This window comes from Gopherus evgoodei, chromosome 7, assembly GCF_007399415.2.
Source record: "Gopherus evgoodei ecotype Sinaloan lineage chromosome 7, rGopEvg1_v1.p, whole genome shotgun sequence".
NCBI lineage: Eukaryota > Metazoa > Chordata > Testudines > Testudinidae > Gopherus > Gopherus evgoodei.
In genome coordinates, this window is record NC_044328.1 from 128,407,105 (window position 1) to 128,434,597 (window position 27,493).

At 44.8% G+C, this 27,493-nt stretch overlaps 1 protein-coding gene across 10 annotated transcripts in view; it reads left to right on the forward strand.

Annotated features, from left to right (window-relative positions):
- The window catches only part of FHIT (fragile histidine triad diadenosine triphosphatase), a 1,100,662-nt gene that overhangs the window by 930,133 nt on the left and 143,036 nt on the right, over window positions 1–27,493 (forward strand). For 9 of the 10 annotated variants that reach the window (XM_030569093.1, XM_030569086.1, XM_030569089.1 and 6 more), the window contains one exon: window positions 12,536–12,604. The exons of the other annotated variant lie outside the window; for it this stretch is intronic. In XM_030569093.1, the coding sequence (XP_030424953.1) occupies window positions 12,536–12,604 (69 nt within the window). The remainder of the gene's footprint in view (window positions 1–12,535; window positions 12,605–27,493) is intronic. 10 annotated transcript variants of the gene reach the window in all.

Consider the following 27,493-nt stretch of genomic DNA (forward strand, 5'->3'; position numbering starts at 1 on the left):
TTTGCTTAACTCTAAAGCGTATGAGCAGTTCCATTGACTTCAGGGGCTTAAAGTTGAGGATATGTCCAAGCAATTGCAAGACTGGCACCTGCGCATGTGATGACTCTAAGAACACATTAAATACAAGGTGAAGACTAGATTGGAAAATGACATATAAGCAAATAGAGAAAAATCATGATTTAGCTAAGTTCTTCTGTTTCAAGCTAAATGAAAGATAGAGGCCAGTACCGTGGGAGGAAAAATATGAAGAGAAAACCACACTGAAACATTAACAAAATTCTGATTAAGTAAAATTCTGTTTCTATTGAACTTTTTTTTTGTTCGTCACATAAATTGCCCTCTTTGAAATACTAAATCGCCTGCAATCAGCTTTTTATAGCAGAAGATCATTTTCCATGTAAAAGATTTCACTGAAGCAGCGAAAGCATTCAGATGAATGTGCAGACTTGGCAGTAAAACAGAAAAATATTCCTACATTCAAGGAGTGATGGCTGCGTGCTGTAGTTTTTGTATATAAATAACTTTATTTGGTCTTGAGCTTGTTGCACCTAGGCACAGAGATATCACCATTTCTAAGGCAATGTGGCTCTCAGGGATGGAAGAGGACTCATGACTGACACAAAGCTTGGGGAGCTTTGGCCAACAGACTGATCCTGTGATGACAAGCAGTGCAGCTTGAATGATATTTCATTATTCACCCAGAGTTATGGGGCTTGGTTTAGGGACTGTCTCTGAAAATCTTTACCTTCTCCTTGCAGTGGTCCCTCTTTGTATGGCTCTAATGAATGGAAGAGAAGCCAGGAAGAAGACATAAACAATACTTCAGTCCCTCAGAAACGAACCCTGTCCCTCTAGAACATACTTGCAACAATTGTGTAACAGATAACCATCCAAAGGAGATATTAGTATCCCCCTCCCGAAAAAGCAAGTCATTGTTTTGTCTCCTGCGTAAATCCATTTACAATTGAATTTCTCTGATGGCCCTCCATCTTTCCCATCCCCGCTCTTGTCCTCAAGAGAGGTTGGACTGTTGGAACTATTTTGGACACTCTTATTTCCTTCTAGTGGAGACAAGGTATATTTCACCCCTGATCTCAGCTGTCCCCAAGCATGTGGAGAAATACCGTGTGTGCGCGTGTGTGGGTGTGTGTGAGAGAGAGAGAGATTATTAATTCTCTAGGGACCTGAAAGTCCTCTGGAGTCTTTCCAGTGACATCAGTGGTCTTTAGATTTTATTTCAGGTACCAGGTCCATCTGTTATCAGAGCCAATGGTCAAACTCACAGTAACTTCCATGAGGTGAGGATCAACCCCTGGATATTAGTTATGGGATGTTATGAATTAGATTGAGTTAAGCTGTATCAGACTCTCTGGACAGGAATATTTGTCATTAACTTCTTGGTTCTACCTTTGCCTCTTGGAGCCTGCTGAACCTCACAAGATTTTTTGGGGGTTTGAAATGTATCTGATTAGCGCTAGAAAATAAATTAGCATTTTATTGCCCTTTGTATCTGACCTTTTAGAGGGCTCCCATTCTTTTCATTAAAGGAGGTCTCTGAAGTGAAAAGCACAGTCATAATGCACTGGACCAGTGAGATAATTAGCCAGCACATTCCCCATAATTAGTGTGTTAGCATCTCTGGAGGGACATGAAAGCATGCGCTGTCCCTTTAACAGGACAATTTGATCATCCTCTTAACATTTCCTCTTTGGGCTGATAATATTTCACAGAAATTTTACTTTGTAAAATATTCCTAAAGGGAGGCTTAAGCAATAATGCACAGATTATGGAAATGGCTTTCATTAAGTGTAGAGAGAGACTTTACCGATGCCATGAATGGCTTTGAAACACATAACCCCCATTAGGAGCTTCATTTCTGTGTTTATTCGTGGAGCAGTAAATGTTTATTATAATACATGTTATTGAAGCAAATTAAAGAACTGTAATTATGTGTATGGCAAGTGTTAAGGCAATATGCATTCATCACGGCGTAAGTAAAGACTGAGGGGGAATATGCAGTCACAGTTTAAATTTGCATCTCAATGCTTTGCAGCAGATACGGATATTAAGGAGAAAGGCTGATCTAGGGCAAGGGATAGGACTGAGAGCCAGGTGATCCAGGATCTGTTCTGGAGTCTGCCACAGGCTTCCTGTGGGACCTTGGGCAAGTCACTTCACCTTTCTGTGCCTTATCTGTAAAATGGAGATGATATTTCACAAGGGTGCAGCAAGGTTTTCAATTCACTGCTATTTGGAGAATGGTTTGAGATCCTTGGGTGAAAGATACTATGTAAATCCTACAGCATTGTTACTGCTTGACAACAAAGTAAACACAACCAGGGCAGGGCTGTACCACAGCTCCTATTGGCACCATGCAGGATCTGGCCAGGAATTGGTTTGGCAAGCCCCTGGCCCTAACAATTCTGAAAACAGCTCCTGGGGGAACAGAGGTGCAGGCCTTAGACCCAGTTCAGATGCACCGGCAGGGTCTTCCCCCTCTGTTGAACATTCTGTGCTGGCTATTTGCAGCCAGAATCCAGCCCCTCTGTACCCCTGTAGTGGCACAAAGGAGCTGAATGACAGGACAGACAGCCCTTGCCTTTTCTGGCTCTGATGGGGAAGGAAACCTGCTGAAATCAATGTCCTTTGGCTGCAGCCCTTGCTCACATAAAGGGCACAGTTGTTCACTCTGCATGCACAGATGGGAGAGTACCTCTGGTTAAAATTAACACAAGGACATACCTCTCATTGGGCCAAACCCTTCCTTCCTCACCCAGGGCATTGAGTTAAAGGGAGTGCTGCAGGGGTCTGGACTGCAGCATTCAGCCCATTGAAAGGAGAGGCTCTGCCCCCGGAAGCAGGGATTTTGAAAGGAGCTGAAGGGAATTAAATAACCAGTTTCTGTGGCATTTCAGTGGTAGCTGAGTGCCTGATTCCCAGTCCCAACCTTATCTCCTGGATTGTTTATATGATCCTAGAATAGTCCCCAGAGCTTGTAGAGACAGAACGGCGTGATAGGATGGCTCATGCAGAGAGGTGGGCCGGATTCTCCTCTGTCCCAGCTTTATGGCAGTGGAACTTTGTTGACTTCCACAGAGTTGTTCTCAAGTGCTGAGCCTCGGGCCATGGGTGAGGGGGCAAGGAGCCTGCTTTCAGCTCAGTGGCAGTAATGCCAGCCTGGTTCACTTTCACTCAGTCCCTCGTTACCTCTCAGAAAGACAGTGTCATAGGACCCACGTTGATGCAAATGGTGCTGCTGCATGGGCTAATTATCATGATTCATGCCAGGTTTCCTGCTTTTTGGCTGCCTTCCAGTAAATGCTCAGTGTTCCCCTGTGCTGTGTACGTTTTAACCTCAGCTCTTGAGTGGGTTTGAAAAGGTTCTTGAGTAGTTTTCCCTTCCGTTCCTATCATTATGGTGTCAGAGGTCTTTGTTCCTGCCCACCCACAGCTCCTCTTTGTAACATTTCCTAGTCGTCGACACATACGTCGTTTACTGAGGACACTGGATCTCTGAGTTGGTAAATCTCTCCGTGGGAGCTGTTTGAAAATATACTCCTCTAAGGGTTTGGCTAGGCTGGCACTGGGAGGTGGCATTCCCAGCTCGGGCAGATGTACACACACGTTAGCGCTGATCTAGCTAGCGTGCTAAAACTAGCAGTGTGGCCACAGCAGTGTGAGTGGCTGCTCGGGTTACCTGTCTGAGTACAGCCCTGCAGCTTAGCCCTTGGAAGCAAGGAAAAAGCAAAAGCATCATGGGACTTGCCTGGAGATCTCCCCCATTCTCCCACAGGGTTGTTTCCCTGGTCCTCTTCTGTCTCTGCACCCTGTCTCTAGGTGTTCCGATCTGCTCACAAAGCTTCAGCTGCCATCTCTGTTTGGATGACTCAATCTTTCAGCTTCCAGCCTGTCTCCCTTAATCCAATCCCCCCGCATCTCTGACATCTCCTGCATGTCTCACCATCATCTTACACCTCAATGACCAATACTAGACTCAGTATCTTCCCCTCCAAGCTTTCCCTTTCTCCCCAGCACTCTGTCACAGCTAAAAGCACCACTGTCCTCCCTGCAACCCATGCCTGTAACCTCCTCTGTTACAGGTGAGCCACTAGTGCTGATTCTGCCTCTCAGTGCTGGCCCTCTGTGATGGGAATCTGTGACCAGGACCCAGGTCTCCTGGGGAATACAAGGGCAGCCAGTGAAGGTTCAAGGATCTTGCTGAGAAGAAGGCAGCTTGGTGAAAGCTCTCCAGTGCTCCCAGGCAGAGGAACCAGGGAAGCCTCTGTAGGAGGTGCAGAGTTAGTGAGAACTTGGGAGGGGACTCTCCATACCAGCTAGATGGAAACCAGGACAAACCAAGAATTTGTAGATGCCTGGTCTCTAGACCTACCTAGGTGGGGCTTGCTGAAAACTGATGAATGGGAAGGGCTGCGCCTTTGAAGTTGTTCGCATTGCACAACAACAACAACTTTATTGAACCTACTAACTTACAGATAAAACTTTTAGATAATGTTTTCACCTCCAGTAGAGAGCTTTTTCTAGTAACAAACTACCTACAGGTGTTCAGACCTTTCTTTTACAGAGTGCTTTTGTTACAGGGCCAACTAATCAAGTGATTAATCAAGAATAACAAATGGATGTGCTATAGGAAGACCAATTTACAAGAAGGGAGAATTGTTCTATTTTTCATATTGCTATCTAAGTAGTGTGTATGTTACCCTTTGTCACCCACTCTCAGTCTTACTCAAAGGCTGGATATTATTCTGGAATTCTTGCTGTGAATCTTGTCATGAGAAGCTTTTTCTCCTGTAAAATCCAGTGTCTTTGGAATGGACAGCAGAAGTTCTCAGGCAAACAAGAAAGTGCGGTCAGCAAAACTCTGCTCTTTTCCCAACCACAGTCCCTTTGATTGTAACGTTGTGCCTGGGGCATGTCACCGCAGGTCGCAGAGCACAGCTCAGTAACAAGTGGGAAAGTGGCTTGTCCTGATCAGTGCCTTTATCTGCCAGGAAGGTTGTAATGCTTGTCACAGAGCAGGGCTGGCCATACCTCTGACACACACATCCGCCCCCCAAGTGCAGGCTGCACAGGTGACAGGCTCTGAGTCTTCACCTCCCTCTGTGGAATCCCACCTTTCTTTCACTCCAGACTGGGTCCTTGACTGCAAACGCTTTATACTAGTTATGATTGCAGAGCAGGCCCGAGTGATTTGGATGCCCTATAAGACTTCCCTTTGGGGCTTGTGACCAATGTGAGAATACAGTGAGACAAACCAGAAGAAATCAAAGTGTAACAAGAGAAAAGGATAAAACCACAGAGGACTTGTGAGCAGTTGTCTAACCTATATGCAATGTAGTTGTAGCTATGTCTGTCCCAGGATATTAGAGAGAGACGGTGGGTGAGGTAATAGCCTTTATTGGACCAATTTCTGTTGGTGAAAGAAACGAGCTTTCGAGCCCCACAGAGCTCTTCTTCACCTCTGGGAAAGGTATTCCCAGCTTCACAGCTCTGTGGGGCTCGAAAGCTTGTCTCTCTCACCAATGGAAGTTGGTCCAATAAAGGCTATTACCTCTCACACTTTGTTTTACTGAAATTTAGATAGGCTTAGTTCATCCAGACACCTCCACTTCTGGGTGTGGGGGGGGACAATCTGCCCCGTGCCACCCTTGTGGTTCCCTGTCTGTCTTCAGGGCCCCCAGTTCCTTGTCCTGGGCCTCCTGAACCAGTTTGTGCATCCCGCCAGTGGTGGCTGGATGTAACGTATTACAGTTCATAGCCCCAGATGAGTGCCGACAAACTCTTAGCTGGGCTATTGTTTCCTTTCCTATTGAAAGTTATCCTTGTAACCCTGCAACAAGCAGTATAACAACCAGCCAAATATCAGAGGGTAGCCGTGTTAGTCTGGATCTGTAAAAGCAGCAAAGAATCCTGTGGCACCTTATAGACTAACAGACGTTTTGGAGCATGAGCTTTCGTGGGTGAATACCCACTTCCTCAGATGCATGTAATGGAAATATCCAGGGGCAGGTATATATATGTGTGCTAGCAAGCAAGCTAGAGATAACGAGGTCAGTTCAATCAGGGAGGATGAGGCCCTGTTCTAGCAGTTGACACCATCAGCTCAGGATTGAACAAAGACTGTGAATGGCTTGCCAATTACAGAACCAGTTTCTCCTCTCTTGGTTTTCACACCTCAACTGCTAGAACAGGGCCTCATCCTCCCTGATTGAACTGACCTCGTTATCTCTAGCTTGCTTGCTAGCACACATATATATACCTGCCCCTGGATATTTCCATTACATGCATCTGAGGAAGTGGGTATTCACCCACAAAAGCTCATGCTCCAAAACATCTGTTAGTCTATAAGGTGCCACAGGATTCTTTGCTGCTTAACCAGCGAAATGGCACACATAATAGTAATAAAATAGTACAGGATCTTCTATATCCTTCACGGTGCCATGTGTTAATGATGGCTGATTCAACACCTGTCTTTAGCATTCCATCTGTTGCCAAAATCACCTTCAGCATCCACTTCTGCAAGCTATTCCTAGCCTATAAACAGACATATCTATAACTAGTGCCAGGGGACTGATTCTCTCTTTATAGATGTATACCACCTTAGCTATAGGCATCACTCTGTGCATGGCCTGTAATATTAAAACAAAACTCACCTGACCCGGATGAATTATCTCTAGGAAAACAGGCTCCAGTTTTCTTGGCTAAGATTTTTGCAAGTATTTTGCAGCTCACGCTCACTGGTATGATTCTTTAGAGGTATAATTCCCACAGACACCTGCCTCTTTGCCAGATTTCAATATTAGAGAGATTAATGCACTCTTGAATGACCTAGGCAGCCTGCCACTTCCAAAGTCACATTGAAAATTTTGCATAGCCCTGAGCCTAAGATTCCTTCATTGAAACACAAATGTTGGAGATGGCAAAGATCTGCTGGATCTAGTCAGTTCCCTGTCCCAAGCAAGCTTACTTCTTACAGGGCATTCTGGGTTGTCAAGTGATGGGGCTGTCACTGCTTCCTGTCATGCAGTCTGATCAATCTCCCCAGTAGCAATTGGTGTTTTTTGATTATTCTTCATATTGAGGGAGCACTTAAAATGTGGTCAGCACCTTTCGAACAGGAGAGGGGGCAGTCCCTGCCCGGGAGAGCTTGCAGTCTAAAAGGCATTACTTTCTGAAGGTCTTAAAAAGAGCATTTGGGGGATTTCTTCTGTGACTGGCACACACTGGTGTTTGGAACATGCCAAATCCGAACAGAATCAAAACCAGTAGTTAAACACACAAAACACTGCAAGTGTAAATTCACACATCTCTGTCCTGATGTCAGTACCATGGATTGTTGTATCAAAATAATGGGAAACCAAAGAGCGCTCTTTAAGAAAAAGAAAATGCAGCTCAGCAGTGATTGGAAGCTGTTCGGTGGAGTGAGGCGGGGCTGACGGTTGAAGGGCGTGGGATCTAGAGAGTGACCTGCTCTCTTCGCTACTTGTGGTCCTTCCAAGAAAGGGTGGGGCACATTAATTACCCTGGGGTGGGCGGGACGAGCATGAACACAATTAGTCCCCCTACTGCACTTTTTCTATGAATTCGGGTTGGACCTCAGCTTCCAAGGGCTGTCGATCTGTTACCTCTCTCCTGAGCTAAATTCACTGGAAGAGAACACTGTGAAACTACTAAGAGGCTCTGAGGTCAGCAAGTAATCTAATCTGACAGATCGTCATGGATTATAGGCAAAGAAGACATAGGCCCAGCTCCTGAGCATAGCTCAGCTGCAGCTCGGTGCAGGTCAGGAAGGAAGTTAAAAGCCACCTCTCCACCCTATCTTCTCATCTTCCCTCCCTATTCTGGAAGCCATTTGGCCATTTTTACCAGTGTAAAGTAGAGCAACCTCAGGGCTGCTTTATGTTATGCTATCTGCCCATGGCCCTAGAGTGCCGTTCAGGAATCCCAGCCATAGGGATGACACTGGCCATAGCCCTTGCCCCAGGGCGTAGATAGGAGGGAGGTGCATGAGCTGCTATTATTATTTATTATTTCTATTACAGGGGTGCCTAGAGCCCCCAAATGAAATCAGGGTGGTTTTGTGCTAGGCACTGTACAGAAACACTTCCTGCCATGAAGAACTTGTAATTTAAAGAGACAAGACTGATGAAGGGTGGGAGAAGAAACTGAGGTATGGAGATGTTAAGTGACTTGCCCAATGTAAGCAGCAGACTGGAATAGGACAGGGTCCCAGTGCTCTAATCACAAGCTCACGCTGTCTTTGTGATCAGGGGGAATTTTCACATGGCTCTTAAGCATCTTGTAGGGATGGTCTGTGCCATTGAAGAGTCTCAGAGCATCCAGGTCACACAGGAGGATCTGGCGCTTAGTCTTTGGCTGTCAGGTGGCGTCTGAGAACTAAACATAGACCCCTATCCAGCAATGCAGTAAAGCACGTGCCTAATTTCCAGCATGTGAATCGTCCCCTTGAATCAATCAACCTAATGATTCTATTTACATGCAGCAGTTGAGCCAGTGCTTAAGGGCCTTGCTGGATCAAGGCCTTAGTGAAAGAAAAAATGAATGAAGAACCATAAAAAAAAATACACAAAAAACCCACCTAGAAAGCTGTTAAATTGGAAGGCAAATGAAAGAAGGTGTAAGGTCCCTGTCCCAGATGTTTTTCACCACATGCCACCTCCAGGTCCACTCTGCTATTTTATCCCCTTATTTTCTCAGGAAAGCAGAAGAGAAGGAAACCACTTCAAATGTAATTGTACCTCGCAGCTCTTGCTTGACTACACAAGCAGTAGAGCGAATTCAGATTGTCTTCTATGTTCTTTTCAGAGCATTAAAAAAAGGTATCTCGGATATCTGCAGTCAAAGCACCTGCTTTCTTACTTGGTTGTGGTTACCTCATCTGAAAAGCATCCCCCTTGGTTTTTAAATAGGGTAGTTAGATTTTGTTCTACAACATATCGCGTTCCATAAAATCGTAATGCAAATAGTAAAGGGGAATGAACCATGCAATTGTCCTACTGTTTTTAAGTGGCCCAGCTGCTGATATAAACATGGGCGGGGGTTGTTTTTTTTAATACAGTTGGTGTATCTTTTGTATTTCTCCTTTTTAATTCTAATCGGAGGCAGCCCTCCTGGATAGAGGGTCACAGTAGGGAACATTTACAGTGAAAGTCAGCGTGCACTGTATCTTACTGCTTTTTTCAGTCTTAAAGCCTGAGTCCAAGTCCACTGAAATCAATAGATGCCTTCCCATTGACTTCAGTAGGGTTTGGACCATGTTCCTATTTGAATTGCCCAGATTGTGTGTGTCTGTCATATATAGTGCCTATCCCAAATATACCTGGGGACACTTTCCCACAGAAATGAAAACTACTATTAAAAATAGCTCTGTTTGTCTTTATCTACCACTAGCTAGCTGATATAAGGCTATAGACAAATGGACAGAAATGCATTCCAACATTCCAGTGTCAGGGAACTATCAAGACCTGTGTTCCAGAAGGAGAGAAACTGAATGGCAGGTTATTTACAGAATATAGTGTACATTTTAATTTGAAGAAGCACCCCACAATCTTTCTGGTCCGGTGAAATTTCCAGCACAACCTTTAAGCTCCATTCTCTTCTTTTTCTTGAAAATCCTTAATTTTCCAAATGTAAAATTGAAGGCCCAGTGGTACCAACAAGCAACTTTCAGCTTGCAGTGTGGTTTTGAGCAATAGATCATCAGAGCAATGATGCCCAGATGATGTATTGCACTAATACATCATACCAGCACTATCGCTTTCATGATATATTAGTATAATCCACTATCAGTACACTATCACTGATGTATTACTCAAAAAACACAGTTTTTAACCTACAAAAAGCATCTTCAGCTGTAACCTGATTATTATTTTTCTGTATTATTTTTCTTCAGCATAAACAATAGGGTATGCCTTAGCTTTCTCTAGGGCAGTCTAGGAAGAAAGGGAGAGGTATTCAGACTACCTTGCTAACTGAAACGTCTTCTGTAATTTCTCTCTATTCCAGTGAGCAAAGGCTTCTCATGGACTGAAGCCAACACCGTATCGCAGTATGTAAATTTCCTACCAAACAAACAGGCAAAATAATTTTGATTTTTGGGCTCAGTCTGCACTTGAGCTGTGTGTTCTGTGGTTCATCACTGGGGATTGATTTGCAGCTCAGTGGGTGATACTGGGGCAAAATCCGGATAACACTTTGCATAAAGCACTCAGGGCTGCTTCTGATGCCCCCAGCTCCACCCTATCTAGGCACTGAGTATGAGGCTTTGTACAAACATAGAAGCATAGAATATCAGGGCTGGAAGAGACCTCGGGAGATCATCTAGTCCAACCCCCTGCTCAAAGCAGGATCATCACCAGCTAAATCCTAGTCTGTCTAGGACCCTTTGCTCTCCCTCCCCAATGACAAATTGAAGGATTGTTTTCAGGGATGGGTTACAAAAAGAGAGAGAGCAGGAAAAGAGACAGCAAAGCCATCTTGCCATTTTGTGGCCCCCTCAATCCATCCTGGAAAAGCCTTTGCAAAGGGGAGTTTGGCCTGATGCTCTTCGTGTGGCTTCTCTGCTGGCAGGGGAGCCCCCGGAGGACAGCTCTCTGCTGAGAATGGCTGCCTCCAGCTCCTGAATCTTCCTTTGTACACATCACAGGAGCTTCCCTGGGCCAGCTGCTGCTGCAGCCAGTGGGGCTGAATCCAAGATAGAGTTGGGCCAGACTGACTGACATGACTTGTCTAATGCTATGGAGGGAGTCAGGGACAAAAGTGAGTTTCAAACTGACTGCAGTGAGTTACATCAGGAAGGAGTCTGGGCGCTGTATCCGAGGGTTCCCACTGTGACCGAATAGCGATACTTAGCTACCCACTGGGCTGGGGGAGAGGAGAGGAGCTGTTAAAGGCTCAAACTGGAAAGCATTATCTGAATGCTCAGTATCCCATGGCTGTGATATAATTTCTAGTATAGGCTCAGATATCACGCTAATGGGTGCTGTAGAGATATCTGAGAGAGATTGTGAGGTTTACTGCTGTGGCCACAGATGCACAGGCTGCTGCAGCTGGACTTTAATTCGCTCACTCTCTGCCCCTCTCCCACTCCTTCTCTAGCTTGTCCAGAGGCATATTTGAACTTTAGGACTCAATTACCGATTTGTTTGCCTCAGTACTAGCAGTATCTGTGATAGGCTTCGTGGTTGAATTTAGAGCCAGCTGGCACAAGGCTTCAATCCTGTAGGAGTGTCTCTCAGTTGGGCTGCACGTCCATTCACCTTAGCACTTCTTCTCGGATGCTGAAATATGCTGCAATAGCCTGGTTTGCTGTTCGCCAGGCTAGTCATGCACAAGCTTAGTCTGAAGCTCTCCACAAGCTCAGGTGTGAGGATTCTTAGCAGTAATAATTATTAAAAGATGAGGGTTCACCTGTTTGAATTTTATCTCCTTTTCTTTATTTGAAATTATTGAGTTACCCATCTTTCCCCAGAGTTCATGATTAAATATAGCCCCTTTCTCTCCATAGAACAACAGGGCCAATCTTAGTCGAGCTGTTGATGTCAGCAATACATCACACCTCTTGAAAGCAGCTAACAAGGAAGAAATGCTTTTGATGGAGAGTGGTGCTCTTGCAGCTACCAATGCCGGGGTTCTGCCGAATATGGAGGGAACTTTGGGGCCTGATCCCTTGTTCATTGAAGACAATAGAAAGACTCCCATTGACATCTGTGGGCTTCTTCATTTCCACACGCCCTTTCTGGCTGTGCTCATCCCTTAACTCTTCTTCCTCATAAGAGTTGTGAGCCCTTTGCACTCCCAGAACCTGGACTCCCAGTGGGTTTTATGCCACCAGGGTGCTCCACCACAGATTATACTAGCAACGTTCAGGTTCCACTTTCTTGGAAGATGTTGTAAAAGCAAAACTTTAATATGTCTTTTTTTAGTCTTGCAAAATACATTCTGTTAGGCATTCTGTACATCCCCATGTGACCTCCCCACAATGCCATTGCTACCTGAACAGCTGTGTGGTTTGACAGCAGAGTCTGAGGAGAATTTCCTTTATCGCGTAGTCTTCTCAGAACACTGCCGAGCCAACACTATGTAACCCTGACCCTGCAGCCCCCGGCTTACACCTGCTATCTACCTTCTAATGCAGTCCGAAGTTGGCAAATTCTTATTCCTGTCAGTTTCAAAGTCACAACAGTCAGCTTTAAGATATGCTGTCATTTCAAAGCACTGACTAAATACAGCTCAGACTGACAACTCTGAATAATTCCTAAACTTTCTGGCATTTCACTCAAAAGCTCATATTACAGCAAAGTTGCTTTCTCATATTTTTCATCCTATGTAGTCTCCGAAGATTTGCAGTACAGTTATAGAACAGGGTAACATTTTTCTCCTATGATAAGAATAGAGTGGGAGCCAGTGTGTAGTAATAGGATGTAAGGAAACATCACTGTCAGCCTACAAAAATTATCGAGATAATCACCATTGTTTGTTGTTTTTGAATTTTCAGCACGTTCATGTCCATGTACTTCCAAGAAAGGTTGGAGACTTCAGCAGAAATGACAGTGTCTATGATGAGGTAGGTCTCATTCAAAGATCTTATTGCTAGATCAGAGTGGGTGTCAGTTTAATCAACTTAATGAGCCAGGTCTTGCCCTAGATAAAGTGGCATTATTTAAAGTGAATGCCACCACATTTGAATTTTTAAACTGCTGGCAAAGAATCTGGTGATTACAGAACACTAAACAGGATAGTGTATGGATTTTCTTGCAAGCGAAGGAGCAAATTATGCAATGCACAGGGCTGTAATGAAGTGTTGGGCGACCCCTTAAGTTCATGTGAGCTACTCTCGCTGTGAGTAGTTGTACAGGGAAGATGCAGTCTCACATGCTACTTCCACTTTTTCATGTTCTCTATGTGTATATATATTTCTCACTATATGTTCCATTCTATGCATCCGAAGAAGTGGGCTGTAGCCCATGAAAGCTTATGCTCAAATAAATTTGTTAGTCTCTAAGGGTACGGCAGGTAGTGATCGATATATCGGGGATCGATGTATTGCGTCATGTCCCCGTCGACTCCGGAACTCCACCAGGGCACGAGGCGGAAGCAGAGTCGATGGGAGAGCAGCGGCCGTCGATCCCATGCCCTGAGGACGCGAAGTAAGTCCATCTAAGTTGATCTAAGATACGTCGACGTCAGCTATGCCAGGTTTCTCAAACAGGGGTCACCACTTGTGTAAGGAAAGCCCCTGGCAGGCCAGGCCGGTTTGTTTACCTGCCCCATCTGCAGGTCTGGCCAATCGTGGCTCCCACTGGCCGTGGTTCGCTGCTCCGGGCCAATGGGAGCTGCGAAGTTGTGTATCTCATAGCTGAAGTTGCGTATCTTAGATCAATCCCCCCGCCCAGTGTAGACTGGGCCTAAGGTGCCACAACTACTCCTGTTCTTCTCACGTTCCGTCCATCATGCATGCAAGCAGGAGTGGGAAGGCCACGGTGGGGAATGGGCAGAATTTTGCACCATGCCCCAACACAGGGGTCAGCATAGCTGTGCCAGCTCTTTGAGGAAAATAGCTTTCATTGGCCATAGACTTGGTGCAGGGTACTTCCCCCTCAGAGCAAGGAGAAACCCAGGAGGCTGATTACCAATCTCAGAGTCACTGTCTGCCTCCTGGCCTGCTCCAGGGGCCACAAAACAAGGCAAGCTCATAGTTCAGCCCTAGAGATCAAAATTAAGCAGAATAGATGTGTGTGTCTTTGATATACATATGCACATGGCTCCGATTGCAGGATTGGAGCCATAATCAATTACATTTTCAAGTAATTACTGATTTTTTTGAAATTAACATTTGTATTGGGCATTACCACTTTCCCCAGCAGATAACAATCTGAATGAGTTAAATAACAATTCTAATCAACACACTTAAATGTACAAACTTTATTCCTTCCTGAAAATTATTAATGTCAACTTTTTTTGACACCACGCCATCTGTTTTAGGAAGAATTCATTACATTTTTCTGCTGTTGCACTTTTTTCCCCTTTGTGATGTGCCTATGATGATGCTTCCCTATAGGGTGTTATTTACACATTCTGCAATGAAAAATGTTATACCATGTTTTGGATCATCTCTAAATTTTATGACTATGTAAAATGATTATGGCAGTGAAATATTAGCTTTGGTAGTAATGTATATGTGAGAATTATGGGATGGATGGGGATTCTGATCCTGGAAAACACATGTAACCAACTATGCACAAGTAGACCAAATGAGTTCATCATGGCAGTACTTGTGTACTGTTGTGATTGAAGGAATATCAGCAACTTGAAATCCAATCAATATTTTTAAAATGTGTTAAAAATAGTTTTAGATACCGCACCAATCTCTGAGTTTGTCTGCCTTTTTTAGTTTTGTTTTACAATGACATTTTCCAATTTTTAAACATACTTTTCTTTCCCCGTTGCTGCATGTAAAACCCACACACATAGGTAAAGCACTGTGAAGCAGACTATGTGCTAAGTACTGTCAAATGGAAAAAAGTGAACAAACGAAACAATATATTTCTTTCTCATTGCTTTCAGTTATAGCAGATGTGGGTGATGTTTGTAGCAATAGTGAACAAAAAGAAAAATCAGACAGCAATCTGGCTTTAAATGGACATATATATCCTTTTGAGGATAAATTTAAACCCCAGTGTTGTTCAAATATTGATAATTAGCCACATGTGCTTTTCAATGACTGTAGTTAGGTCAGGATTTCAAATCTTTAAACTGTATGAAGTTAGACTGTATCATGCCAAAAAACTGTCATTTAGACCCAGCTTAAGTTGTTTAAGACAAAATTCTATTTGTTTGTTTTGTTAAGCAATGCATTACTGTAAGAGCAGTGGATACAATCTTTCTGGTATTTTTTGAGTGTTGGGGAACCAGAAATTATCACAGTATTTAAACACGAAAGCTGGCTATTGAAGGTGTGTAGTTTCGGGGGGAAGGGGTTGAAACTGACCAGTACTGTAGCACAACCTCATGTTGTCACAAAAGGATGTATCGGTTTGTCAGGAAGATCTATGTGTGGATCTTTGACAGGTCAGCAGATCACTCTGTATTGGCAGGCTGCCACTCTGTAACAGGTTGACTGCTAACCAGTGAGATAAGTCTTGTGTTCTTCAGATCCCAACTCCCCTGGAACATAGTCTGAGGTCAATCAGTATCCTGGGTGTAAGTGTGGATTAGTTTACATAAGGGAGGCTGATAAAAGAAGCTATATTTTGGATTGCAAACATAGACACTATTCTGTAATTGTCCCAAAGCCCCATTCACATATAGCCTGTGTATATGTGCTGCTCAGTCTACTTGTCACAAAGCATTTTGACAGGGACATCTCACTAAAGTGTACACCAAACCCAACCACACTGCAAGATAAGCAAATGCTCTGTAACTATTGTGTAGGATTCTCTGCAAAGTCCTGATCACAGCTTTGGTTCAACACATGCTAACGTAAATCTCCAAAGTACCTTTAACTGATTTAGAGCCTTCCAGACTGTGACGCATCGTCATCTGTTTATGCTTGGTAGATTGCTGGCAAGTCCCGTGACACTCTTCACTCTTTGACAAGTGAAGAACGTGCCCAGATGTTGAGGCATCAGTCTCTAGGATTTCTGGAGACAAGATGTTGGAAAAGAGCTGCATTCTCTTGATGTCTCCCCCCACTCTTCCTGCCCCAGGTTGTCTTGGGAATGAATAGCCCTGTTGTTGAGTAATGGTTTGAGCAGAGGAATGGGAATCAGGACTTCAGTAGGTTGAGCCCTCTTAGATAAATCCTATTTATCCTGCATTTGGGTGTGAGGCTTGGAGATTCTGTCCCCTGACACTATTTTAAGGTATAAGGGGAATATTTAAAGGCAGAAAATAATCTGTCTATGACAGATGGAATTCCCTGTACTTTGGGAGATTTGACTGAATTAGGTTTAAGTATCTTTGGAGTCCAGTGTATTAAATGCAAAGATTCTGTAATATTGTGGGTCTGGGTGATCAAAGGACTACACTGGGCAATGAGGCAGACAATGAACTGTTGGGACAATAGTGTGAAGTTGAGTTTCTGGGAAATCGCTAGGAGAAGGTCAATGCAATTTTACGCCATCCCCTCTGCCTCTGGTTATGCCAAAACCCAGCCCTTTGAAGCTATGCCTTGCAGGGAGGACAATTGTTTGCTGTTCCCAGAGCCCCAAGATCAAAGGCACAAACTGTATAAAGGAGGAACTCTCAGATTTACAGGAGTGCCCGTTCTGAGCTAACAGTTGTTATGGACTTCTAACCACAGAAAACCCCTTGGTAGGTCGAAGGATGGGTCATCGGCCCATGCGATGACTGGAGTTGGGAATGGGGGGATGTATGGAAAGCTGTTAGCATGCATGCAGTATGTATTAGCATGCATGCAGTATGTTGTCTCCGAAATGCTTTTATCTTCAGAATAAATGTGCTTGCTTAGAAAAATTGTGTGGTGGATTAACTGTGGGCAATTACACTAGCCTCTGAGGAGAAAGCAAAGCAGGCCTGCTGAAACAGTTTGATTTACCGTGAAACTCACAGTGAAGGCAGGGAACTGTGTGGCCTGGAGTCAGGAGCCAGAGAGAGTTGTGTGTCTCTACCCAAGACGGGGGATGGCTGAGGAGCTAGGAACCTAGAGTGGGTGTCCTGGCTTGTCCATGGAGGGAGAATACAGATGCAATTGCCCTGAATTGTGACAATGTCTTTATTGCTTGGTATGTTTTTACGGGATTGACCAACAGGCTGTGTTGGATGATGCCTCTTTTTCTTGGTGCATATTTATATTTTCTTTCTGGTTCAGTATTGGAAAACTTAATTGCAAAAGAAGAAAAAGAAAGAAAAACATCCAGTCCCAAAATGCCTTTCCTGACATGTTTCCTCCAATGAGTCACTTGATTTAGGCATACGTATCTTAGTGCATACTTCAGATGCCTCTGCTTGATTACTTTTAAATATTTATAGAATCATTAGTAATGAAAAAACCTACTAGATTCGGAATACGCTTTCCCTCTGTCTCTGCAGTGAGACCCCCTGGGATTTGTTTATTTCCTGGGGACAGCTAATGAACCACCATGGCACTTTGTCACAGTGAAGACTAAAGGTCTCATTTTTTTAACTCTCCCGTTTTCCTGAAATTATTTGGAGCCCAACCCTGCAGACAACTTACACATGACTGTTAAGTTTCTTTCCTAAAGCAATTACAGGATCAAGCCCTTTATATTTTACTCTTGGTTTATACCCATTTCGTATCAATCTTGAGGCATTCTTCTCAATTAATTCTATTTGTTTCTTGAAGATTGGAACTGCCGTGGAAGATCTGGATAGCTATTAGGAAAAGGCTTTAATCAAAACACATGAATATTATCATCTGTATTTCTTTCCTTTGATTTAAAAGCAAATGAGATCTTTATATTTATCCATCAAGGAATGTAAGGGTGTTTTTATCAAAGAAAATCTGCTTTGCAATAGAGAATCGGTTCTTTTCTGTTGTGAAAGTATGACACGACAGATTGATTCAGTTGTGCATGAATGGGTAAACTTTACCAAAGAGCTACATTCTGTGTTGATATAATGAGCATGAGTACTAGGTAGCTATCAGAGGTCACTCTATTAAAGACCTTGAAGACATTATCCTGAAATGTCTCTCCACTCTCAGAGCACCTAAGGAGTACTATGTGTTTGTAGAAACTCTAACACAATGGGGCCCTGATCTCAGCTGAAGCCACTAGCTGTTACTATAATAAAAATAAACATCATCCTGCGTTAGGTTGAGGGTGATAACTCTCTTACTGCGGTGAGTGTGGGGCTCTTCATTGCTGTGCATAGAGAACAGAAAAAAACAGGCTTGTGTTACCATCATTATTAATGAACATTGATGTTGGATTGACAGCCTTGGTGACTGGAGACATGCCGGCATTGTCCATCCAATGGGTGACTCGGCCTTTTTTAAGGAGACCTCTCTAGAGGACGGAATGAAACTCAGTCTACCTGTCAATGAGATCCTTAGTGTCTACCAGCGCTGATAGAAATGGTGTCATTTAGCACCTAGTGATGTGTTTGGGGATGAAGAACCCTAGGTGCTCTCACTCTGTTCTCAGTAATTGGACTGAGACCACTGTCCTATTTCTGCAAATAGTTACTACCAATGCAAACCATATTCAGATCAATTAATTTCAGGTGAACAGTTCTGTGTCTGTAACTGGGCTTATTCTCCCCCACACTCAAGTTTCTAGTCTCTGTCTAGACAGAAGCTCCTTGCCTAGCCTGGTGAGAAGTGCAAACATGATGAATAAAGAGGAACGCAAAAACAAGAGAGCCCCTGAGACTCCAATCCCCAGATGCTCTTTGGGATCAAATGCACCTAAGTTAAAGGGCTGGGCTGCTGCTGCTGCTGAGCCTGCTGCATTGTACCTCATCAAAACTAAAGTCTGAATTAGTCCATGACTTGGAGATTTTGTAAAACTTTTAAAGCAGCAGCAGTATTCCGGCTGCACCATTTGTTGTTCTCCTCCCTCTGAGAGTCAGACAGACAGCAAGAGAATCACTTCCGGAAAGATATTTTGACTTGCTGATCTCCTTCAGCACATTACATTAAATCATTTCAGCAGCACAGGAACACCTTGTAGTGTTCATTTGCCATTCTGGAGGATGAAGGAAGCAGCTAAGCATAAGACTCCACAGCGTTCTAGCTTCCTTTTCAATCAGGCTGCACTGGAGGTCAATGGTGAATCGCGAGCTTAGCCAAACAAGCCGAGAGTTCAGGTCTCCAGTCAGTGGTTTGTTGTAGCTTTGACTGTAACACATCTAGGTACTGAGGTGCTGACAGAAGCTCTTGTGCTGCCTCATTATGTATAAAGCCCAGTGGAGGACTCATTAAAAGCGCACAGTTGCAGAGCCTCCTGAAAGTAGCTTCCCATTTTACTCTTCAAGGAAAGTTATTTAAGACCTGATTCAGTGCCCATTGAAGTAAATGGGAAGACTCCCAGCAATGTCAGTGGGCATTGGATTCGTCTCTCCATGAAAAATAACAGCATGCAGAGTTAATAAGCTGTTCTTAAATCCATTCCTCAGGGTTATACACTACCTTATGGCAACATACTGTTGCCTGCTGGTAGATCAGTGTGCTGTATTGTAAACTCTCTAAGGGCCAAACTCTTCCTCGTTTACATCTTGTGCAAGCCCATGGGGGTGAGATAGGACAGAATGTAGTGAATTGGTGCACTAGAGGGCAAAAGAGCTCTATTTCCCCCCCACTGCCTACGTCTCTACTTTCACTTTGGTGGAACTGTCTTCTTCCCGTAGGCTGTGAACTTCATTCTGGTCTTGCCAAAATAATTCTTGAAAAAAACATTCCCCTTCTGAGTAGCAAGGCATTTCCTGACTCTTCCACTAGCTGATGAGCACAGGTCGGTCCTTTGCCTCATTTGCCTTGGGATCATGGAGAGAATTGAGCAGAATGAGTCAGTTCAGCAAACTGAACTGCACGTGGTCATGCAGGAATACATCCATCTGAGGATACTGAAGCAGAAGTCCTCTTAGTGTACTTGCCCATGCAGCAATCTATTGCTAGGGTGTATGGGTATTCATGCAATGTCCCTGTCACAGACAGCGGTGGTCAGGGCTGTGGAAAGCTCAATAGTTCAAGGGAGGAGTTCAGTTCAGCTGAGTGCATCTCTTTCTGAAGAATATCCAAATTATTCATTCTACTTGAACCAACAGAACTGAAGACTGAAAATCAAATCATCTGGAAATCTCAAGGGAAAAAGGCTTTCCTGAGATTTGTGGGCCTCATTGTAAACACTGTGAGAACATCCTTTCTCATGGTATTTTAGCATTTCCAGTTCTGGTCTTGGAATATGTAATGTAGTGAGGGCCTAATATTCTGGTATTTTCCTATATTATCTAATGTATGAATGTATAATAGTTGAGATTGCTTCCACTTTTACTAATGCTACTCATCGTATTCTCAGTGGACCATGAGGTTTATCCTATCATGCTGTAATGGTCTCGTATTTTGAAATCCTTATCATGAGTGCAGTAGCAAAGTGACTGGCAACATATTTGCATATTTCTTAAGTGCATCCAACCTCCAAAAGCCAAAATGGACACATTTTTCAATAGGGAAATGGAATGCCACATCTTAGATTCATATGTATTTCCCTTGATGGAAACTCCACTGTCTGTAATATTTTCTGCCCTTTCAGAACTTGCACGATATTAGCCAATCCAACATATGAAATCTCCAAGACCTTACTATACTTTCTGTGTATTGTATACACAACACATCTTATCTCAATAGCACAATGGGAAATCGATACGCAGGATAAACATCATACCCAGGTCTGATTAACAGTCACTTATTTTACTGAAATCTTCCTTCCATCAGCTCTGGAGATGTCAAAGGGAATCATTCTGACTATGGAAACAAATTAGATGTCATTAGAAGGCTCTGTATTAAAACAGCTATTCTTCATGATCAGATACATACCCTTTATACCTAGAATTTGTCTGGAAGGTAATGTATATTTGGCATTTTACATATCATCATGCAGTCTAATGGCCCTGTGGCCCATCTGTCTATCTCAATTCCATCACTGCTTTTATTGCTTCTCAACCTTTGCTGACTTGGTTCTGCTCGAGCAGCCTGGCTCCAAGGTTTCCACAGTCTTTCCCTTAAAGGTGCAAAATGTTAGCTTGAGGCCCTTGCTCATATTTAGGCTTTTTTTGTAATGGAGACGAGTGCTTTGATTTGATCAGTGCAAAAGAGCTCTTACCCTCTCCCCCCCAGGATATGTGCTTTGTTTGCCTTTTGGAGTATTTGCCATTTCCTGTCCTTGACAACAAGTCATTGGCAAGCAAGTTAGTCACAAAGACAAGATTAGTGCTAACATGATCTCCAAAGCTGTTTAATTTGCCTGTTCTTGGAATTACTCAGTAGCTCAGGTGCTTCTTGTATATTCTAGTTCCCTAAAGGTAAGATTGTCCTCAGGCCTATTCCGCTTTTGACGCGTTAATGTTGGTGGGGAGAAGAGTATCCTATTTAGATTCCCTGAAATTGATGAGATGAGAAGAAAACTAAGTAACTGAAGTTTTCACTTAAAACTCATTCCAGAGTCAAAGTTCCCCCGAGCCAATGGCTCATTGGGCTGGTGCAGTTAAGGCTCCCTGGTTTCATAGCCAACTGTACGCAAGGGAGCGATGTGACCAGCATTGTATCTGACCACCTTTGCCTGCCCTATCCCAATGGATCTGGTATCCATTTTCCAGATGGGCAAACTGGAGGTGGTGAGATCGAGTAGGACTCACACGTACCTCTTCTGGATTGCAGTGGAGTACCTGAACCACTCAGCCGCTGCACTTCTCATTTCTCTGAAGCCAGACCCTTTTTTTTCTTTACACTGCAGTGTTTGTGTAACCTGCACACCTCCTGGGGTGGGGCCCAGTCCCATCTAGTGGCACCGATACCACTTAAATGAGTCTGGTCTACAGCCAGCTGCCTTTTAGCTCGTGCAGTAGAGGCTCATGCACTGAGGTCCCTGGTTCAATTCCGTCTGTTGGCGTTACATTTGCATGGCCTGACAATGCAATATTTCCTCTCATGCTATTGCTGGGGTCTGAGGTGACAACTGTTCGGTACTCCCCAAGTAACCGAGACTGAAGCCCAGGGTACTGTACAGCAGATCGTTTTAGCAGGTTTTTTTCCCCCGCTGAAGAAAGTCAATACAAAGTAATTAGTTTAACAGAAAAATAACAGGAGTGAGGGGAAGCACTGGCAATTTAGAACCAGCTGCAACTGATAGAGCTGCTTCATTTTAATTTACAATAATCGGCTCCATTACAAGCAGTGTCTCACTATTCTTCACCCCTGGGAGTCCCATCAGGACTACTAATAATGGTGATAGAGGCCTAGCCTGTGCCTCATTAGGGTGACCATATTTTCCCAAAGGGAAAACAGGACACCGCATGGGGCTGGCCCAAGCCCCCACTCTCTCTCCAGCGCTTCCCCCCTTGGGGCTGGCCCAAGGGCCCTCACCCCCCACCTGCCCGCAGGGCTGTCTGAGATGCACCTCTCTCTCCCCTGCACAGGAGGCCAGCCTGAGGGCCCCTGCCACCTGCCCATGCACAACTGGCCTGGCACGAGCTGCTCTCCTCAGCCCTCCCTCCCGCGCTGGGCTGACATTGCCACTTGCTTTCCCCCATGCTAGTGGGCAGTGTGTGAGTGGGAAGTAAGAGTCAGAGGCCGACACGCCCTGGACAAGCACTGCACGTGACCCTGAGAGAAGCTTACAAAGGGGTCTTCTAGTAGTCGCTCAAGACACTTGGAGCTGTAAGCAGAGACTGTCTCCTGGTGTTTGGCTCCTCCTGGGCTCAAGGAGAGGGGACTTGGTACATTCTTTGTAAATAAACAAGATTGCATCAAAGAAAATATTTGGCTCTCTCATCAGTTTTTCCTCCTAAAACTGGAGCAACCCACAACACCTTGAATTTGGCCAACCGCTTGAGTCAAAGTGGGGAACGATATCTAACTGCTCGCTTTCCAAGGACAAGTGTCCACACAATCAAAATCACCACTAAAGCTGGTTCTAGCTGGCAGCCTTGTGGCCAACAACAGAGCAAGGTGGAGGCTTATTAGCGGGGCAGGTTGGAGAATCTTTCATTGCCCATAATGTTCTGACTTGACTTAGGGACAAATAGATCTCTCCTAAGATTTATTTACCAGTGACTGCAGGGTCAAGGTCATTAGGTTTTCCAATGGGAAAAGAATAACAAAAATGTAAGTGTGAAAAGTGGATATTTTCCCCTCCCTTTGACCCCGCATCTTTCATAGATTTCAAGGCCAGAAGGGACCAGTGTGATCATCTAGTCTGACTTCCGGCATCATAGGCACTGACTTTTATTTTAACTTGAGGGTGTGCCACCCCTGCTCCGCCCTGAGGCCTCGCCCCCATTCTGCACCTTTCCTCAAGGCCCCGCCCTCATTCCACCTCTTCCCATCCCTGCCTCGCCCCCTCCCCCGAGGCCTCACCCTCATTCCGCCCCTTCCCTGAGGCCCCACCCTCACTCCACTTCTTCTTATCCCCACAACACCCCTTCCCCAAGGCCCCCACCTGCCTGCTGCTTACTGCTCTCCGCCGTCCCCCAATCTCCTCCCTGAGTCGCCAAACAGCTGTGACTGGTGGGTGCTGAGCAAATTTTTTTTTCCATGGGTGCTCCTGCCACGGAGCACCCACAGCACTGGCACCTATGTCCTGCATCACACAAGCCGCAGAACTTCCCCAAAACAATTCCTACAGCAGATCTTTTGGAAAAACATCTAACCGTGATTTTAAAATTGTCAGTAATGGAGAATCCACCCTAACCCTTGGTAAATGGTTCCAGTGGTTAATTACTCTCACTGTTAAGAATTCATGCCTTACTTGTGGTTTGAATTTGTCTAGCTTCAGCTTCCAGCCATTGTATTCTATACTGCATACCTTCTTGTATTCCAGTTTTTCAAGGTGAAAAACTGTAAATAAATGTGAAAATGGGATTTTCCTCCCTCCACCCCACTTTCACACACCTGCTCACTCTTCCCCAACTGTTTTATTGTTGGCAAAAAAGAGGAGGAAGTAGAAAAAGGAGAGTGTGAGGGAAAACTCCAACAGTCCAGAAACTGAAAATAGACACTGAATTTATTTGGTTTCCAAAAATCAAAATGAAATAACGACCCTTTTTTAGTTGAAACAAAAGGTTTCCTTCTGACATTTTTGAAATACAAATGTTTGTTTCAAAATGTGCTTTTGAAATTTTTCATTTTATTTTGTCTCAAAAAATTTTGAGGAAAAATCCAAACTTTTTGGATCAAAAAATTTGAAAGTGAGATTATTTTGTGGGGGAAACATATTGTTCTGGTCTGTAAGAGACCGACAGTCTCTTGTTCATTAACAATGTTTTTTTTTCTGGCAAGTTCTAATAATAAAGCACTGTCACCACGTTTCCAGTTTTCAATATGCTGCAGGTGCTTGAATGCACAGTGCATAACTGCATAAGGAGAGTGGTCCGGGAACCTTTGGGCCTGATGGAATTGGCATTGTTAACACTACAAAAAGTAATTTTTACGCTGTTGACTTTCACACCTTCTTGTCAGCTGTTGGGAATGGGACACATCCACCCTGCCTGAATCATTGACCCCCTCACTTGGTAAGGCAACTCCCATCTTTTCTTGTGCTGTATATTTATGCTGCCTACAGTAATTTTCATTCCATACATCTGAAGATGTGGGTCATAACCCACAAAAACTTATGCTCTAATAAATTTGTTTGTCTTTAAGTTGCCACAAGACTTCTAGTTGTTTTTGGGCCTTCAGTTTTCCATTGGAATTTGAACATCTTTGAAAATTTCCTTTGTTCGCTGGATATTTCTGCTGAAGTGATCAGCAGTCAAACAGTTCAGAGTGTGAATGTTTAAATTGTCATCTCTAAGGGCTTGTCTACATCAGAAAGTTGCAGCGCTGGTGAGGGAGTTACAGCGCTGCAACTTTGAAGGTGTACACATCTGCAGGGCACCACCAGCGCTGCAACTCCCTGTTTGCAGCGCTGGCCGTACTCCCGTTTTGTCTCGGGTGTAGAGGATCCAGCGCTGGTGATCCAGCGCTGGTAATCCAATGTAGACAGTTACCAGCGCTTTTCTTGACCTCCGTGGAAGGAGGAAGCCTCTGGTAATCAAGCTGGTTTCCTTTCCCGGTTTGCTCTCTCGGTCCCGGAGCCAGCCAGCAAACCGCAGGGAAGGAGACCTGCTTGCTCGGGGTTCCGGGACCGAGAGAGCAAACCGGGAACGCCGCGGTTTGCTCTCTCGGTCCCGGAGCCAGCCAGCAAACCGCAGGGAAGGAGACCTGCTTGCTCGGGGTTCCGGGACCGAGAGAGCAAACCGGGAACGCCGCGGTTTGCTCTCTCGGTCCCGGAGCCAGCCAGCAAACCGCAGGGAAGGAGACCTGCTTGCTCGGGGTTCCGGGACCGAGAGAGCAAACCGGGAACGCCGCGGTTTGCTCTCTCGGTCCCGGAGCCAGCCAGCAAACTGCAGGGAAGGAGACCTGCTTGCTCGGGGTTCCGGGACCGAGAGAGCAAACCGGGAACGCCGCGGTTTGCTCTCTCGGTCCCGGAGCCACCCAGCAAACCGCAGGGAAGGAGACCTGCTTGCTCGGGGTTCCGGGACCGAGAGAGCAAACCGGGAAAGGAAACCAGCTTCGCCGCGGTTTGCTCTCTCGGTCCCGGAACCCTGAGCAAGCAGGTCTCCTTCCCTGCGGTTTGCTGGGTGGCTCCGGGACCAAGAGAGCAAACCGCGGCGTTCCCGGTTTGCTCTCTCGGTCCCGGAACCCCGAGCAAGCAGGTCTCCTTCCCTGCGGTTTGCTGGCTGGCTCCGGGACCGAGAGAGCAAACCGCGGCGTTCCCGGTTTGCTCTCTCGGTCCCGGAACCCCGAGCAAGCAGGTCTCCTTCCCTGCGGTTTGCTGGCTGGCTCCGGGACCGAGAGAGCAAACCGCGGCGTTCCCGGTTTGCTCTCTCGGTCCCGGAACCCCGAGCAAGCAGGTCTCCTTCCCTGCGGTTTGCTGGCTGGCTCCGGGACCGAGAGAGCAAACCGCGGGGAAGCTGGTTTCCTTTCCCGGTTTGCTCTCTCGTCCCGGAACCCCCCTTGAAGCCGCCCAACAGCGCTGCAGTGTGGCCACATCTAACACCACTTGCAGCGCTGGTTGCTGTAAGTGTGGCCACTCTGCAGCGCTGGCCCTATACAGCTGTACTAATACAGCTGTAACAACCAGCGCTGCAAAATTTTAGATGTAGACATGGCCTAAGGCGTCCTAGGAAACACCTCATTGAGATGTTTCCATCTCTCAGAGCTCTTGTTTCAGGCTCTCTGTAGACTCGCAAGGACAACACTCTAAATTAGAGTTTCAGTTAGAGGTAACAAAAAATGTGACTGCATTTATTAGAGACAAAGCTCAGTGTCATGAATTAATACTGCATCTAGTGTGTTTAAAATGGTAGATAAAATATTCATTGGTAAAGAAAACGTAGTCAGATTCTGCATCTTCAATGTCCTGCTTTAAGGGGCACTCATCTATGAAAGGCAGATGTACAAAATAATTCTGGGAACAATAATTCTGGAATATGGCTTCTCATTCTACTAGTATATTTTTTTTAAAAAACCCATTCTTCTCTGCATAACACACTGCTCTTTGAGGCTCTGGTGCTGCTGGGTCCATGTAGATCCCTCACCAGTCAGGACCGACAAATGGTCCATGCAGATCTGATTACAGATCAGGGCCATAGGGTGCAGGCTGCAGGGGAAATGTGTATAGTCTGTGCTGGATTTTGTTCCGCTTGGGTACTTAAAGGATATCCTACAAGAGGAAGGATTGCAGGCACGTTGAGCTACTGAGTATATATGGATAAATAGGACTGCTTTTCAGCTTCAGAAAGGAGCTAGTTATCAAATCATTGACAAGGGAATATTTAGATTGATACAGTGTCAGGATAATTACATACAATTTGGTTTTGTTTAAATATCATAACCAGTATTGTCTAATTCCTTTCCACTTTAAGGCTTGACTTGAGCACCACAATGCAGTGCTTTCCTGTAGCAGCGTTAACTCGTGGGCTTCAAAAAATAACTGTAGATTTACAATTGTTAATACATAGTTAATGAGCAAAAGAATTGATCCATCTCTTGCAGACCAGAACTACAGAAGTGTGTGTGTGTGTGTATATGTAGAGGTGTGTGTGTGTGCATATATATGTGTGCACGTGCACACACACACACACACACATATATATGAATGAGAAATAAGCTAATTACCCAGCCATTCAGCTAATGTTTATTTTCATCAGACTGACTGCCCATCTTGGCAGACAGAGCCATTAAGGCTGCAGAGGCAGGAGGCAAGCAATCACAGTAAAATGGTGCTGCTGGTGGGAATGGGACTCAGGAGTACAATTTGACTTGTCACTTTATATAGACATAAAGCTTCATTGTTGTGCATAGACACAACTGGCTTTTTAAAAGTCTATTTCCCTCCTGATGATGTGAAAATCTGCTACCCTCTCCCCTACTGTTCTCCAGCCCTCACATTTATTATATTTACTGTAAACAACACACAGGTTATGCGATAGCGTGGGCTAGTTGGACCTCTGCAGTGCAATACTGTCTGCTAATTGGCCCTCCTCTCTGGAGTCAGTAGATTTTCAGACTGAAAACTGGGATGCCTCCTGGAGCACAAGCAAGAAGTAGCAGTTCAGATGCCATGGTGATGGACTTAGTGTGAGAAACTAACCAGAGAGAGACAACTGAAAAGTCTAGGAAATAGTTAGTGCCAAACACTGCAGAGAGGTTCCCGAGGATGAGAATGGATGTCTGTCTTCTATTCATTGACAACAGGAGATCAGCCATTTG